Genomic DNA, 18,861 nt, shown 5'->3' on the forward strand with positions numbered 1-18,861 from the left:
TCCAATAAAAGAAAAGAAAGAAAAAAAAAGATAAAGAAATATATATATATATATATATATATATATATATATAATTATATAGCTATACATAAAAAAGGAAAAGAAAAATGAATGGGAGAGAAAAAGATTAGAAGCGAATTAAAAGAAGGAAGAAAGAAAGAAGCACCGCTGACGCCTGAGGAAAGACGCAACTGAAACACAAAGGGTTAGGAAGAAAAAAGAACTAACAACCCTTTCCAGCACCATCTGGTGAACAGCTGACGGACCCCCCCCCCTCCCTACTCCCCTCCCCTAACCAGCTAGACAAGACTGCGAACTTCCGGCCTGCTCAAGAAGGGGATTCCCCCCTCTGCTTACTACCTAAACTAACCCAATAGATTTTCTCTGCAATGCAACTTAGAACCATCACCGAACCTAACTCTCTTCTTTTTTACCAACTTGTTAAATAAAAAAATTATATAATTGATTATGAAATATAATACACCCCACTAAAATTTTTTTTTCCATACTAACAATGCACAATAGAATTAAGTTAGATTATGTTGTTATGTATCTGCCTAGCACATCGCACTGGAATGGAGGTTATAGGCGCTTTGCGCCCGGGTCCTCCCTACTAATTCTCTATTGGCTGTCAATAAGGGGATAGTCCTACTCCAAGGACGGGTGCCCCGATAAACCCATCATCGAGTACGAGTTTGCGAGTGGTGTAAGTGAAGTCGTGTGAGAAGTATCGAGTCGGCAGCTAAAGCGAGAAGATCAGCCGTTGGAGAGACGGTAGAGTGGAAGCTCCCAGGAACCCCTCTACTGCTGGATTCTGTCTATCCGCTTCGTGTGCCGCTGTCTATTGAAGTGTGCTACTGTCGTCTACTGTGTTCGTCTCTGCTGTACATAGTTGTCGTCTGTGTACTCGTCGTCTTTGTGCTGTCCTGTCTTCGTGTAAATAAACGTCATTGTTTTTTTTCTACTGCCGCCTGCTGATTGAGCGTTCTCCACACCATATCACTTCCACTATCCAACCGAACCCGGAAATTTCGTAACATTTGGTGTCAAAAGTGGGATAGTGGTCAACAGTGTATGGTTAAAACGAGATCTCAGACTACGATGGCTGATAGCGGTAATGGTGAGTTACTGGCTCTGTTGGCTGAGATGAAGAAATTTATGGAAGCTGGACAAGAGGAGATGAAGAAAAGACAGGATGAGATGAAGCAAGGACAAGAAAGAATGGAGCAGGAGATGCGATCCGGACGAGAGAGAATGGAGAAGATGAAAGCCGTATTGGAGAAAGAGATGAGTTCCGGTCAAGAAAGAATGGAGCAGATGACAGCCGGATTGGAGAAGAAATTGGAATCCGGACTAAAGAAACTTTTGGAAGAAATGAAAGCCAGGAGGAGTGAATTACAGAAAGACCTTTCGTCGATGAAAGAAGCTTTAGAAGATCAAGTTAATAAAATCGAAAACGTCCAAGTTATCACAGAAGAAATTGAAGGAAGCAGCAAAAGCCAAGTGGAAGAAAAGACTGAAGATCGAGTGGAGACCGGTGTCACCGAAAAGGAGCTTAGCCATCCGGAGGGTGAACTGAAGTTTAATAAAGAGAGGCACGAACAGAGAGAATGTCAAATAATTGCGGAACTGAAACAGTCTTCTCCGAAGGAGTCCTCTGAAGTGGAATCGAAAGTGCAGGCGCTTGGGGATGGAGAAGATGGACTTTCTTCGGACGGGTCCGTTGGTGGCGACCCGTGCTCGATGCCTATGGATGCAAGAGTTAATGCGACCCTGTTTGGATTGGATCCGTCCCAAAGATTAAAGGGACTACCTCTCCGCAAGCCTCTTGGTATCTCCTTGCATAGTGACACGGAAGAAGACTACGTGGCTGGAATCTCTGATCCCTGTAGTCACAGTCTCAATTTCCTTCAAGAATTCATCTTTGCTGTGGATCTGCAAAATAAGGTAAAATCTATCTATTGCTATCATATACATATATTCAAGGTATTTGAAGAAAATGAACCAGTGAATAAGTTTTATGTTACCCGTGTAAACCAAAAGTAAAATCGATTGCGCGGGGTAGGGTTTCATGGAATATTCAAGTCTCTTGAGGGACGGTGGGACATATTCGTCCCACCTCCTTATTTGGAAACTAAAGACCGAAAAATATTTCAGGTGAAAAATATTGTCAAGGAATGCAACTTTACCTATGCTTTTCTTATGGTGAAATTTTTAATGTAGTACCCTTTCGAGGGTTTATCGTATCATTTGTTCAATGTCCATTCCATTTGTATCAATTATGAGTTCAAAGTATGTTACAGATGTTCGATAGCAATAAGAACTGTTTCCAGTGATATTGCATTAAAATGATCAGTTATTCTTAATTTCAATTCAGACAGTCTATATGCTTTCTCAATAGGCACGATCTTTCAACTAGAAATCACAAGGATTCAAGTCTAAAGAACAAGGGAGGCAAGGTGTCAGAAAATGTTTCAGAATAATATGAACATTGCCAAAGTGGGCACAAAGTAGTTTCCTCCCTTCTCGGGCAATATGGGGTATTGCACCATTTTACTTGAAGACAATACTTTCTAAACATTTACGTTCTAGCTTCCTACAAACTCAAGCTGCATATTTTATAAAAGATTTTTTTCTCACTAAAAAAGGTAGTTTTTATTTATTTATTTTTGACGATTTAATAAAGTCCAAAGATTTGTTGTTGTCATTGTTTTGTGATGCGATTCATAATGCTGTTATTCATGCAGCTACACTGTTATGCTATTGTAATGTGCGTTCGTTTAACTCGCATATTTTATAAAATTTTTGCTTTCCCTAAATTTGCTGAAAGACAGCCCCTGCAATAGCGTCTTTCCTGTTTACAGCCTTGCACTCTTTTAAATGTGATCTAGCCTTAAAGTTTGTCCCTTGATTTTAGAAATATTTTGTATATTCTATGAAAATATTATGAGATTCATAGTTTATTTACACCTTTGTTTTTCTTTACTGTTATTAGTGTTAGCTACGATGCTAAATTTATGACAACAGTAACAGTTAGAATGCGTATTAATAATAAAAGTGAATGTCTAAGTGAACAGACTGTTGGATCGAATCCTTTTCCAAACCTCGCCTTGGGAGTAGGTATCTGCACATCATTGAAATTTCTGATGAATTTATAATTACAATTTAACTAATAGAAAATTAGGCCGTATTTTAGACTTTTGCTATTTATAACATCTAAAAATATAGTTGCATGAAAACAATTTTTACATCATCTAAATTTTTTTAACGAAGAAAACTAAAAAAAAAACCCTTCAAATTTACCAATTTAACTTTTTTTTTTTTTTTTGCTTTTAATACATTTTAAATTTTTTATAGCAATATTAGTTACTATCGTAATAAAAATTAGATCATATCGCTACTTCATCAAGTATTTAAATCGGATATTCTTTCTTTTTGTTAAAAGAAATGATATAAATATTATCCTATTTCTTTATGTACTGACTTTAATACTGAATATTATCTTTTCAATACTAGCAGTTATATCACTATATTTTGTTTTTGTTATTATCAAGCTTTCAAGCAGTAATTTTTAATATATTTGTAATATTATCTTGAAATAAAAATTCCTTTGTTCAATAACTAGTTGTTAAGTTTATGAATTATAGACATTCTGAAATGTTTAACTTTGAATCCGTTAGAGGGCAGCACTAATTCATTACAAAGACAAAATCGAAAGTACTCTTCAGTATATTCTTATTGATATTTTCTTATATCATTTCACTCTTAATATTATTTTTATTATTTTCAGCATTTTGGAGAATAATTGCTAAAATCGCAACATATGATATGTTTTCAAGAATATTCAAATAAATTTTAGTTTGAATATTCCAGATGCAATAACATATAATGAGTGGGGATTCCAACAATTATTCTCTTAAATGGTGAAAATAAATGAATGAATGAATAAAAAAATAATATGTCCGAAATTTGAAAATATTAATAGGCAAATACACACATGAAACGCATACACTTATGATAAATTCCTCAAATTGAGCAACGATTCTAGAAAGGGGAGGGAGCAATTGACCCTCCCCCAATGACCTTTAAATCGTTGACCCTTAGGTGAAAAATTAAAAAATGTATGGATAAAAATCTTTATCATTTTGGAAAGGAGATGTCAGAAACAATTTTTCAAAAAATCTGACAATTTGAATGGTATTTTGTTTATAGTAAACAGTTGAAATAAGGCAATTTTTATCCCAGTTAACAACAATCATGTCGCAGAAAGTTGAGCATTTGAAATTGTCGCACATTCATGTTGCATTACATTTGTCAGGATAATCGATGTAACGACAAGTAAATCAAAAGTGGCATTTGGTTCTGACACCAAATGTTACGATTTTTTCCGCCGAGTTCGCTTGATAGTGGGTGTATAGGGAGAACACAATCAGAAGGCGACAGTAGGAAACAATGACGACGTTTATTTACACGAAGAAAAGAGTACACAAAGATGACAATACACAGACGTCAAATATTTACAGCCGAGACGAACACAGGACAGCCCACTACAGCAGACAGTAGCCCACAAGTAGTAAACGTCCGCAGCACACGAAGCGACCAGACAGAATTCAGCAGGAGAGGGGATCCTCGGAGCTTCGCTCTAATGTCTCTCCAACGGCTGAAATTTTCGCTTTAGCTGCCGATTCACTACTTCTCACAACTGGCTACTACACAACACGACGCTGCTTCCACAGTAGATAACAACAATTCACACAGCAATTCAACAATAGCTCCACAGAACGCTGGTAATCCGACTTTGCTTCGCTATTCTCTGGAAGACTCGTTGCTATGCTTCAATTCACAACGACGACACACCACAGCTTGAGAGTGCCGGCCTTCTATAGTTCCCGTGTGGCAGGCTAGAATCTATACACTTTTTAAATATCATACCAATTATATTTTTAGCTACAGTTTTAACATGAAGTTGCATAAGCAGAAGAGTTATGATACTATTATTTTGCACTGAAAGTTTTGTGGATTGTTATTGGATTACATTTCCAAAGAACAATCATGAAATTACAGATATGAAGAAAAAAACTTTACATTTTAAGCATGACGTATTGAGTGAAATTGAAATATCTATTTTGAATATCGGAAGAAATAGTTTTGTGTTAAATATTAAGATGTATGTTTTGCATATTTGTTAGTTAATTAGTTTTACGGTGTTTTAATATGCTTCATCCATTTCATCTTTCAGCAAAAAAAAAAAAAAAAAAAAAAAATAGAGCAAATTTTGTTGAAAAAAATTTGTAATCTGAGAATGATATGATAAGATGGTTTAGAAAACTTCAGAGCAATAATTCTCAAATTGAGAAACTCGGTTTCGAACGTCCATTGTGCACTTAAAAATGTTGATGCAGTCTTCCTAATAATACTTTAATGTAAATTTTATTCTATATTACTCAGACCAACATTTCACAATATTTCCTCAACATTTGAATTTACTAGTTTTTTTGCAATCTCATAAATGCTTTATTGGAGTGTTGTGGTTATGAATTGAATCATTATGGCCCTGTACAGAAATAATTTGAAAATGTATGAACTACATTTGAGATGACAGTCTTGGTGAAAGATTGCCTCGAGAGTTAGTGTGTACTGAAATGAAAATGAACATTTTTAGTAAGTTCAAATACGTATTTGTCCTTATAACTCGAAACAAATTTCAGTTTCCCAACTTACGAAAGATATGCGCACAGTACAATGGCATGTTTATAATTCCCGATATAAAAGGATTTAAACTTATCAGATCGCACGAATAGGATTATAATTTATAGGATTATAAAACTGATTTATATTATTTAATCAATTTTATAGATTATAAAATTGATTAAATTTTCATTTGCGAAATTATTTGAAATGCTCTTAATTTCCATGTCAAAATTATTTATTTTTATGTATGAGGGGTTTCATTGATTCCTTTTACATACAAAGATTACTTTAAAAATCCGGGTTGCATGCCTGACGTCAAAGTTCTGATAAAGGGGGTTAAAGGTTACTCTGAAAATTTAAATTTGCAGAAAATGACAAAACACCAAAACATTACTTCGTTAATATTTACTTTAAAGTAAGATAATATTTTATATAATTTTATATAAATAGTATCGTTATTTACTCTTAAAGATGTTATCTTCAGCTTTATTATGATGCAGAAATAGATAATAGGTTGCAAATGAAAAAAAGATTTTATTTAAAAGAAACAGTTTAAAGATATTTGGCTCTAAAATCTATTTCAGAACTTTAACATTACATTACTCATGTTTTTAATAAACAAAATGAAAAAACAAAACAAAAAAAAAACATTATGAACAAAAATTGAAGATGGAAATTAGCAAGAGCTCTGGTCAGATCTGATTATGAAATCATGCATTATGTTCTTCATCAATATGTATAGTATATAAATATATATATAAAAAAATCAAAATAACGTTCAAATTAATTTTTTTCAAAGGTTCAATACAAGTAATCTATTTTTTGTAAAAAAAACATAACAAAAATAAATGTATTTACCAGCAATATATAATTTAATGAAGGATCATCCATCTAGCATATAAAATTACATAATACAAGACATCGCGAAAGAAGCTGAAAACATATGAAGGAATTCCACCTTCATAAACTTAAAATATGCCCCAAGGCGAAAAAAAGTGTGTAAAAAAGACGAGAGAAATATTTTTTAAACAGAAAATAAAATTATCATTCAATGTAGCACTCGGGGGAAAAAAAACAATAGTACAACAGTTAATACACTTTATTCAATTTCCTAATGTCTCGGAAATTCTATTGCATTTATTAACTATTTCCTTTTTTCTTTTTTGTCTCTACCGTTTTATTAAGGAATAAAACAATTTTTTGGCAAGGAACGTTCGGATCTTCTGCTAATAATTTAGAATAGTCTTTCCAACGTTCACAACGCACGATACATTCTTTCAACTTACAGCACTCCGGAGAGTTTTCAGGAATGACTCCCGATTCTGTGGCTTTTTTCCATAAATCGGAAAGCGCTTCGATGCTGTCCCGATCATTGATGAGTTGAAGCATCTTTTTGACCAGCTCTGAGGCGAAATCCTTCGGGTCCAGTAAGTCTCCGACAGACTCCAGCAGAGGGTCACCATGTGCAAGAACATTCCTCACATCGATGCCGTTGAAGAGGAACGAGTCTTTAAGCCAGAAAGATTTGAAATCTTCATTCTGTTTCAAAATGGCAATGCAATCAAACAGAAGCATTTCCAGGGACGCTTGGAAGGAAGGTTCACGGAAATAGCGCTGTACAATTTTATATACAAGGTACCGCTTAGCTTGAGGGCTTTTGGCTCTTTCCCATAAAAAACGGATGTCGAATTGTTCGTCGATAGATATCTGGTACAAGTAATTGATCCTATTTAGCAGATTTTCAAGACTATCACCGCAAGGGCATTTCGAAGTTTCTATTAATGAATTTAATGTACTCTTAGTTTCATTGGAAAAGTCTATCGTTTTATACAAGAACTTCAACTGTGAACCGGATACTTTCTTTTTCTCGAAGATTCGTTCCAAAATATTCGAAGGATTCGGGGATTCTTTAATTTTATGCAGCAAGGACTTCTTGTGTTCTACTTTTAATCTCGCCTTTGCTTCCGAATCCTCTTCCATTTCCAAATATTCCTTACAAAAATTTTTAATACTCTGCACACTTTTCGCTTTTAGAAATAAATTGTCAAATCTATTCAGGTCGACAGAAATTCCACTTTCAATATCTTCCTTTAGTTTTTTTAAGGCAACTACACGAGTTGTAACTTCAGAGGAAATTTCTTCCAGAATTTTTTTTCTTTGAACAACGCTTGCAAATCCCATAAGGTTTCGACAAAATTCCTTAATGGCAGGAACAGATAGGCAATTTCCCTTTCCATCTGATGTATCCTTAAGTTCTCTTACTTCTCTGAAGTTTTCCATACGTTGTACAAGAGTTTGCTCGACATTACATGTATATTGTGGAAATTTTTTCACAGACTCCAACCCTCGATGGATTAGGAATTCCAAAAGCCGAATTTTCTGAACGGGAAATATTTCTTCAAATAAAGCTTTCATGTTTCGAATTTCAGACTGAATGGATTCAAATAAGGAATCGTCCAGTTCTGCTTCAAACTTGAAAGGAAACTGGAAGCTTTTTAAGTGTGATAGTGTGTTTCTGGTCTTCTTCAAGATTTCTAATGTGTCATCTGGCAGACATTTGCAAAGGAGATGCCTTATTGAAGAAGGGTCTTCTCCCCTGACATTTAGGGACTCACCTATCACCTGCAGAGCTCGTTCGATGGCAAATTTTTGTTTTAAGCCTTTCGGCTTTGTTTCTAAAGCTGTTTTCAGATAATGATTTAAACGGAAAATTAAAAACTCATCCTTGAGTTCCAAGAAACAGCTTAACATTACGTCAATTTCTTGTTGAGGAATGCATTTAACTATGTCTTTCTTACGTGGTTTTTTTTCTCTAATAATAGAGCAGAAATTTGTAACCTGTTCTCTTAAATTATGCCTCTCTAAAAACGGTAAAATAAAAAGATTGGTGGAAAATAATTCGATGCCCAAATCCCTCAATGTTTGGCAATTTTTTGCATCAAAATTGAAATTTTTATTAGTTACAGCTGATAAAAGAAAGCTGGATTCTAATTTAGAATATAAACGTTCTTCTGGAGATTTCAGAACACTTTTAAGAAGAAATATGTTGTCAAAGAACAGAAGTGCAACAGTCAAATCCAAATTGTCGTAATAAGTTTTGTGCCTTGTATAGTTTTCAACTTCCGAACCTGATTGTCCTACCAAAAAGAATGCATTGTACGTATCTAAAATATGCAAGATGACATCTTTTTGTTTAACGGCTTTCTCCATGGAACTGCTTTCTGGTTGTTTCCGAATGTCATTGAGACCTCGGCTGACACGAGTTAAAAACTCATTGAATTTCTGCAAGTCTTCACATTTCAAACGCACCTGCTCTTCTTTATCACCTAATTTCTCAAAATTATTCGACTTAGCGCAATCTCCATCAAGGATTTCTTTAAGTTTTGAAAAGTTTGAAATTATGAGGGGATTTGGATCTCGAAATGTATTTTCGAATTTAAAGCAGCTGTTGGCAGCATACCTGTACAGGATGTAAACAAGGTTATTATCATCTGATTGCAGAGCGTAATAGAAGGCCGAAAATCCATCTGCATCCGGGACTGTTGGGTCCGTCTCGAAACCAGCATCCGCTAGTTTGACCATGCTGTGCGATGAATCATATAGCTCATTTACCTCACGTATAAGATTCTTTTTCAGAAGAGCAATTAAAATATTTACCTTCTTCTCTTTTTTCTCAATCAGTGGCTCTATTAATTGCTCGGTTACGCCCCTGATTTCGGGTGACTCCAAAAAGATTTGCAAGGCAGTTCTACGGAGCTCCCAGCAGAGATCCTTACTCAGAGAGAACGTGAATCGTTTCATGGGTTGCTTACTTTCTTTACTCGGGTACTCTTTGCAGATTAATGTAATGGCTGCCACGTCTGCGCAGTGACTGTTTGAGGGTGTAACTAAGTGTAGGTTTTGTTCAGTTATATCGACAATCAGTATATTACTTTTCAGTAGCGTAGAGATTATTTGTATATCTTGACGCGCATTTTTAGATGCTGCAGTAGGACGATTCTCATTCAAGATTTTCTTGAAAGACAAGCTGACCTTTTGCAAGATCTGATCGAAAAAGCACTTATGGATGTTGAAAAAGGGATTGAAATTTAAAACGGCTAATTTTGCTTCTTCTGGATCGCATGTGTTCTCCGTAAGCCGACGGAGGCGTTCTTCGAAATTTCCGGGAACTATGAAATCGGCTGTTCTGAGGTACGACAAAACCACACCCCATATTATGCAATTCTTCTGAGGAACGCTGATTTCCCATTGGTGGGGACAAAATCCATGTTTCTGGAAATCGAAGCCAATTTTGTTGTAGATTGTTAGGTCATGTGGAATGGGTGAATGCATCGCTACCTTCTATAGCAGACTGGTAAAAAAATGTTTACTTCCATCAAATCTTCTTGTAGATTCATCGTCCTTGAATGTTTCTCTATAAAGAAAAAAAGACGTATTCTGATTATTAACGAGAATGCTGGAAGCATCAGACATTGCCCTCCTTTTATTGTTAAACCTTTAAAATGTGAGAAAGCAAATAATATAAAATTGCTTATTCGTTGAAAATGAAAAGAATAATTGTCAAAAGTAGTGGAATCGCTACCTTCTATAGCAGACTGGTAAAAAAATGTTTACTTCCATCAAATCTTCTTGTAGATTCATCGTCCTTGAATGTTTCTCTATAAAGAAAAAAAGACGTATTCTGATTATTAACGAGAATGCTGGAAGCATCAGACATTGCCTTCCTTTTATTGTTAAACCTTTAGAATGTGAGAAAGCAAATAATATAAAATTGCTTATTCGTTGAAAATGAAAAGAATAATTGTCAAAAGTAGTGGAATCGCTACCTTCTATAGCAGACTGGTAAAAAAATGTTTACTTCCATCAAATCTTCTTGTAGATTCATCGTCCTTGAATGTTTCTCTATAAAGAAAAAAAGATGTATTCTGATTATTAACGAGAATGCTGGAAACATCAGACATTGCCTTCCTTTTATTGTTAAACCTTTAGAATGTGAGAAAGCAAATAATATAAAATTGCTTATTCGTTGAAAATGAAAAGAATAATTGTCAAAAGTAGTGGAATCGCTACCTTCTATAGCAGACTGGTAAAAAAATGTTTACTTCCATCAAATCTTCTTGTAGATTCATCGTCCTTGAATGTTTCTCTATAAAGAAAAAAAGATGTATTCTGATTATTAACGAGAATGCTGGAAACATCAGACATTGCCTTCCTTTTATTGTTAAACCTTTAGAATGTGAGAAAGCAAATAATATAAAATTGCTTATTCGTTGAAAATGAAAAGAATAATTGTCAAAAGTAGTGGAAAATTTACATTGAAGAAGAACATCCTTCTTTTTTAAATTTCACCTGTAATGGAATAGAAGAATTTCTTTTTTATCTTTTGATTTGAGAAGTTTTTATAATAATTTTCATTTATATCAAGTGGTTTCTACAATTTCGACGGCGGAGATCCTTATTAAACCGAAAAGTATAATTTATTGCGTAACGATTATTTGTTCGTTATTTTCCCTTGTAAGTTGCTCTTATAGAGACATTAAGTATTATATATTCCTTATATATAATACTTAATTAATAAGAATATATATTATATATTCTTATTACTTAAACTACAATCAAAGAATTAGTATATATATAAGAATATATATTAATAAGAATAATATATTCCCTAGAATCACTACTTGCTGTAATCGCATTTAATTTTGGTTGATTAAACTACAATCAAAATATCAATTTTCATCAATGAAGAAACAATATATCTTTGGATTTCTTTTTATTATATCATTGCACTTAATAAATTCGAGGCGAATGTTCTAATTTTTTGTAGCATTTCATTGAAGACGCCCTAATTAGTTTTAAAATGGATTTTAATTTAGAATTGTCGGCTTTGCAATGTATGCAGATATTTTACAATTAATCAGATTGTTCAAATGTTTTTAATAAGACCACAAATTTTAAAGTTGGCTGATTTTTTGTACAATAATTTCCTGCTTTTGTAGAATGCCGTTTCTCTCGAATTCAAATTGTTTATTGTCAAATCAGCCAAATCATATTATTTTAGAAAACCCATGCTTCTTTTTAACCAGCCATTCTTCGGAAAGAACTTCCTATTATTCAAGCAGCTCCAAATCCTAAGACACAAAGCAATGAAAAATATTCCTATTGAAATCGTAAACATATTATTTTTTATTTATTTAACCCGACTTCACTTATCGAAACAAAATGCGAGTACAGCGAACGAAAGAAGTAAAGAATATTTTCCAAGCATACATGTTACAACATAAAAAATAAAGTCATAGTATCATGAAACATAATCATGTGAGATGCATACCAAAATTTGAAAGCACTAAAAAAATATTGAGACCAAAAACGGAAAAAAAAATAAAATCCATGTAGAATACCAATGTAAAATGCAATAATACAGAAGAAAATCTAGGAGTTTATTAAGAATATTCATTGAAAAGTTTTGAAAACTGGCACACAATTCAAAGATTCAATTTTACAAGTAAAATTTAAAACCAGTCTTTTCATCTACTTTCTTTTATCCATCTGTGTAAATCATCTTCCCATTTTCCTTTTCTAGATGTCCTCAATTTAGTTTCTGAGCTTCCCTTTCTTAAGTACCTGCTTTCAAAAATCATAATTCATGATTTTATCCTTGACATTAGTCATTATGACACTGTGAATCTTATTGTTCATTTCAATGAGCATTTTCGCTTTTATGTAGAGTGGTAAATCTGCTCTTAAAACTTTTAATATTTCATTTGATACCTAATTGATTTAATAATCGAAAAGAAGGACCTTGAATAAGTTAATTATTGAGTTTAACATTATGATGATACCACACTATCATTCATAAAAATTAAACAAAGACTATTTATGAAGAATAATATTTTCCAAAATATCTAAATACATTTCCTTAATAACTCCGTCTCTAAGTCACTCTTACAATTCTCGATTATTCCTGAATTTTCCCGATTTTTTCTTGGGCCGTATTCAACTGAAAAAAATTGGAGTCAAATGTCATTCTTATGTTCTCCTGAGTGCCCAATTCTTTCCATATTTAAATGGATTTTTGGAAAACGCGTTATACCCTTTTTATGATGATGACGTGTCCGCGTTACCATGGAAAGGGGGTACAGGAGCTTCAGAGGGTAAAGACCCTTAAGCACCCGAGGGCAGACGTTTGACTTCTAGCTCATACGAAGATGACACACACACACACTTTCGCTTGCACAACCCCTTTTTACAGGGGGGCACATTCACACACCTCACATATAGAACGCAGATGAAGAACAACCATACCCGAACCGGGATTCGAACACGGGACGCCCATATCACGGGGCAGATGCGCTAGCCCTATGCCAGGACGCCGGTCATACTCTTTTTATATTTAAGCAATATAAATTTTTATTTGATTTTGCTAAAATTGAAATTAAATCAAATTTAGTCATAATATCTTTGTTCACTTCCGCGAATTTATAGGGCGCAAATACTTTTAAAAGAATATAAAAATCATTTGCGTCCGTCTGGCATTAATTGATCCTGACACTTCAAATTGGCTACTAAGGGCCGAAAGATTAGATCACAGCTCGAGCCCAGAGGTTCTCCCATCAGGTAAGAATAACAGATCTATCTGTCAAAAACTTATAAAAGCATCCTTTTTCGTTAGAGGATGAATCATTTCCAGCCATTTTATTGTGTGTAAAGCGTTTTTGAAGTCTGATGACACTATGTATGTTGTCTTATTTTCCTGTTTCACATTCCTGATAAAATCACACACTTTCTTCAGAGCTACTATCACACATATAAAGGTTTCAGATACTTTGCTTTGGGAAAAAGAAGCTGCATGCATGTTGAATATCACTCCAAGGAAAGCAATATTTAAGCAACACAACAAATGCAACTCATTGAATTAAGCACTGGAAATACAAGTGTGACAATCAGCAAATTGCTCTGTTTACCACAAGAGTCTCAATTTTCTTGGCAATTAAAAACATCGGCACCTACCTTCCATTCTCATTCACCAACAATAATCAATTCTAGAGTTACTTATTCTAAATTGGCATACGCTTCCGCTGAATCGTTGATGTTTGATCATTTTTTTAAAGTCCGTAATTATGAGTTTCATTTTTCTCGCGGAGATTTTCAGAACTCTGATTAATCTTAATTTAGAAATTGTGTGATTTATATTTAACAATTCTGAAATCAGATTTGAACAGTTTTTGCATTTCTTCTGCTACTGTTAATTAATATATGTTAAATTTTGTTTAATGATCGTAATCAATCAGCGAGTAATGAACATTTTTTTAAACTAGAAGGTAAAGCGTATAGGGTCTAGCAATTCCATCTTTTGTGGGGAAAAAATGTAGGAATTATTATTCTTATTACTACCACAAGTATTCTGTTAGGAAGGGATAAGAACAACACACACAAAAAAAAGAAAAGGAGTGGTTCAGGGTGAGGGAGTTATGTTCACCCTGCTTGAACGCAAACGTTTCAGATTCATTTAACAAAATGTAATGAAAGACAATGTAGACTATATGTAACATATTTATGCTTAAAAATTAAAACACTTTTAAACAAACCTTTTTAACTTTCATAACAGTTTAGAAGAGAAATATTGTTTGCAGGCCGGTATTTAAGGATTAAGACTCTGAATGCTTGCATGACTCAGAAATGAAAATATCTTTTAGGTTGAAATTTAAGAGATTAGAAAAAAAACAATTATAAAGGACTGGATAAATTAATTACATTTACATATTAAAATTTCAATTAAAATGCTTAAGAAATAATCTAACATTGCCTGGATTTTTTTAATTTTCATTAATCGAATTTAACCTTTATCTTCCAAAATAAATGCAAAAAAATAAGAAAAATAAACATAATTTTTCATAAATACTAAAATAAACAAAATTTCAAAACAATCTTATATGTTTTAAATAGATGAAGAATCTATTGCAAAAGTAATAAGGCCATGAAAAGTACTATCTGTTGTGTTTGAAATGAGGAAATGTGTTATATTGGTTTCCGAAAATTAAGTAATTATCAAAATAAAAAAATAAATAAAAATATATGGAAATTGTCTTAAAATTTAATACGTAAACTTAATGTTATATTATATTATAATTCAAATATTAATAGTGAATATGTAATTTCTGCAGAAAAAAAATTGTTATGAAATTTTCGGAGTTTCATCATTTTCTTGGTTTTCTAAAGTTCTTCCTTTATTTGCGTTACGTTCTTCGTTTATTTACTATTCAATTTATGCTCTACCCAGCAGTATATTAATATCCCCAATTCTCAATTATCAGTTCATTTATTAAATTGTTATTCAATGTCATTTAAGACACTCGAAAATGAATTATGAGAAAAAGGGATTTCAAAAAGTCATAATATTTATAATAATAGATGAACTAAAAATAAATAAATAAAATAATAATTTAAATAAAATTTTCTATCTTTTAAAAAAATTAATACCACTAAACCACTAAGAAAAGAGTCTTAAACAGTATTATTAATAAATTTATTTACTTATGAATGAATATACTGCAATAGTGTATTGACTCATAAGTAATATAGTAAATAAACTTAAAGTATATAAATTTATTTAATTATTAGTAAAACAGTGTTTTAAATTAAATAGAAAATAAACTTGTACTATATAAGTTTATTTACTTACAAAGTATAAATAAATAAATTCACTGAATTAAATTAATTTTTTAAATTTAATTCACTATTTTACTTATAAGTAAAACAGCGAATTAAATTTAAAAACTAAATTAAAATTCTGCAGTACTCCTCGAGAAATGTCGACTCAGACTTATAAAAATATGGTTTTTCAACTCATCCTAATATAAATAATCTTGATGAATCGGTCTTAATAAAGCATAAAAAGGAAGTAAAATATATCGTTAGTACTATAACTCATTCATTTTCTCTTCAAGCTAAAGTGAGTTTTGTTTGTTTTTTTTTAACACACGCCTTCCTCTTCTTTTTGATGTCCAGAATTGGGATTCCAGAATCCATTCACTTTATGTTAAAAGTAATCAATGAAAAACAGAATTTCCATCATATAATTGCATCAGCATAATATTTACAGAATTTAAGCCAGTTTAATACATTGATAACATATGAACTTGTTGATAAGAACTCCCACATATTCTAAGAGCACTAAAACCCATTAATAACAACATTTAAAATTTCTTCACAGTTTTTGTTTCAATCTTTGTTCCACGCCCCTTTTTTATTTATTTGTTTAAAATTCCTGAAAATGCAACTTTTGTAGCAAACAAAATAATTTATTCAAAAAAAATTGAAAGAAATGATCGTTTTATAGGAAGCCTCAATAGAAAGTTGAAGCTAAACAGTTTGAATACAGTCGTAAACAGCGATATTTCAAAACAAAGTGCACAATTCGTTTGTAAGATGTAAATTTTTTTAAATGAACATTTTTTATCTTTGTTTTGATTAAACGTACAGCACATCAGTGAAGCCTTTGAATAAATTAAAGGCATAAAAAGATACGGAACGTATTCAACAAACAACAAAAAAACATCTTCCTTGCAATCTGATTCCGATTGAGCTAAAAATAAACAAGCTACATTACGTTAGCAGAAAATTCAAGGAACCTAAATAAAATCTGGAATTAATGGAGAATTAGTACTAAAAATTATCAAGTCTAGAAAAAATTATATTGAATTCAACCCTGTGCACTTCTGAATACAGAAGTAACTGCCTTTTCTTTTCCTTTAAAAATTTTACAAAAAAGAATAAATGTCACAGGAACTGCCAAATCGAAATGAAAATTTTATTTTTAAATATTTTATTCGTGAAAAATTCTGTCAATATATGCTTATACAACATTCGATAAAATTCAAATACAAATAATAAGATACATAAGTATTTTAAAATATCGATTGCATATGAAATTTCATTTTGAATAAATGCTAAAACAATACATAACGTTTCTATATAAACTACCCACAATTTAAAAAAAAAAGGTTTAAATTGGACGAATAAAAAAAAATCTTTATCCACATTATTTATTAAAATATTATTATTATATAATAAGATATTAAAATAAAGGAAATCACATTTTTCTTTCATATTTTCAGTATCTATTGTAAGCATATGGAAATCAACAATTCAATTTGAGCTCACCTTTTAAAATAATTTAGCTTTATACGATGACACCTTTTTTAAGTTGTACGATCTAATTGCTTGAATTTTTTCTTGCCCTCAGAATTTTAAGAAAAATCGTCGCTGGTTGTCATTGCAGAGATATGGATTTTAAGAAATTCATTTCAATCTAAAATATCGTAACTTTGACAGCTGAACTCTTTGTCTAGACGTCTTCGACTTTCGGTTTGTTCCAGAAGCCTTTGCTGCTTTATCGTCGGAGCCGTTCGATATGTGTAGATGCATTCACTAAATTAGCTCGTCAATTTTTTATCTTTCGCCAACAAAGATAAATTCTTCCCTTTCTTTCTCTCTCTTTTGCATTTTGCTTAAGAGTTTCATTATATCAACATCGGAGTGTGTCGGCGCAACCATTAAAATAGAACTACGGATTGGAATGTGAAATTTTATAAATTTTCACATTTGAAGACCTTTTTAATTTCGAGAATTCAATGTTGCAACACAAATACAGAAGGAAAATAAATTAAAAATGAATGGAGTAAATAAAAAAGAAGATTTTTTTTTAAAAAAATCAGAAGTTACCAGACCAAAAGAGCAAAATAGGGTCATACTTCAGTATGACCCTATTTTAGTTCACTAAAAATAAAGCCAAAGAGGCCAACATTTCATTTAGCTGATTTTAAAAATGAGTCCGAATAGAATGAACAGCAGCTGTAAATAGATTTCGTAAATTGAACATCAATGCATCATCTTAAACTGCCTTATAATGAAATTTTGTTTTGGTGTTATTGAGTTCATTTTATGAATTTGCAAGCCAAAAATCTTACATTCTTCTAAATATTATTTTTGAGGAATTTTAAGAACGGATTAACAAGGAGAAAGCCGCATTTTAATATTAATATAATGTTAAAATTTTGCTAATTTACTGTAAGAACAGACATTTAATTAGTGCCTTAAACATAATAGTGGCTTTTTTTCCTCCTTCCCGATTTCTTAAATTTATCTACTCACCATCTTAAATAATAATGCTGAAATAGTGAGCATTTTCATTCAGGCGATTGAAGGCGGCAAAACTAACTATGATTAGACTCACATTATCTAAACAGAATTTTTACTTTTAATTAATATTTAATATCATAATAATAGTGATTAATTAATATTCAATATCAAAAAATTAAAATTCATATTTTAAAATTTTGCAATAAATAAATAGAAAACAAGAAAACTGTTAAACGAAGAGGAATTAATACTACATTCTTAAATATCGTTGTATGTCTTGTTGCCTGAAATGGACCTTTCAGTAACGGGTGCAGTCCTGATCGTACTATTAGATTATAAATTGCAATTCTTCAAATAAATTTTGATCAACTAGTAGGAAAGTTTCTTTTTCTTTCGGTTTCCTAGTTTATTTCGATTAAATGGCGCACTTCTCTTCGTCGAATAGTGAAAAATAGTAGTACTTTGGAACCGTATCTGTGGCCTTCCATTAAATATATCCAAAGTTTGACACAGATCTAAAATTTTGATGATAAACCCATACGCCCAATTTCCCCGATCTAGCTCCCTCAGTTTTTTTGTTCCCAGACATGTTATCATGTTCACAGGTTCAAAAAAGGTCAAGAAAAGAGAATTCACATTGATGCGTTGTATTTGAAATTTGAAAAAAATATCTGCAATTTTGTAATTTAAAACTTTTTGCCGGTCTAATCCTTCTTGCTTCGCCGTATTTACAGATTGTCATAATTTTTCGGGTCCATTCTAGGACGCACAGACTGGAGATCACTGGATACTAGATACGAACTAGGACGAAAAGATATCTTCACTCTTTAGTCCGAGAAAACTATTTCTGGTAATAATTCATCAATGCAATTGGGCGAAATTTCGTTTTGCACCACGATTGTTCATTTATGTCACATTTTGAATGTAATCTGTCAATACCTACAGGACAAATTTTTAAATGATTTTATAATAATTTAAAATAATAGAATAAAAATATCTTCTGTATATATCGAATCGAATCAGGTGAGG

At 32.1% G+C, this 18,861-nt stretch overlaps 1 protein-coding gene across 1 annotated transcript; it reads right to left on the reverse strand.

Moving 5' to 3' along the window:
* Positions 1-6,367: 6,367 nt before the first annotated feature.
* LOC129969549 (uncharacterized) lies at positions 6,368-17,087 on the reverse strand. Its single transcript, XM_056084170.1, has 5 exons — positions 16,855-17,087; positions 10,762-10,837; positions 10,518-10,593; positions 10,274-10,349; positions 6,368-10,105 (listed from the first exon to the last, which is right to left on the reverse strand). The coding sequence occupies exon 5, from the start codon at positions 10,021-10,023 to the stop codon at positions 6,832-6,834; it is 3,192 nt and encodes a 1,063-aa protein (XP_055940145.1). The 5' UTR covers positions 10,024-10,105; positions 10,274-10,349; positions 10,518-10,593; positions 10,762-10,837; positions 16,855-17,087; the 3' UTR covers positions 6,368-6,831.
* Positions 17,088-18,861: the final 1,774 nt, after the last annotated feature.

The sequence above is a fragment of the Argiope bruennichi genome, chromosome 5, assembly GCF_947563725.1.
Source record: "Argiope bruennichi chromosome 5, qqArgBrue1.1, whole genome shotgun sequence".
Lineage (NCBI taxonomy): Eukaryota > Metazoa > Arthropoda > Arachnida > Araneae > Araneidae > Argiope > Argiope bruennichi.

Excerpts from the sequence above, each read along its gene's own strand:
- LOC129969549 (XM_056084170.1), bottom strand. The coding sequence starts at position 10,023 with ATGCATTCACCCATTCCACATGACCTAACAATCTACAACAAAATTGGC.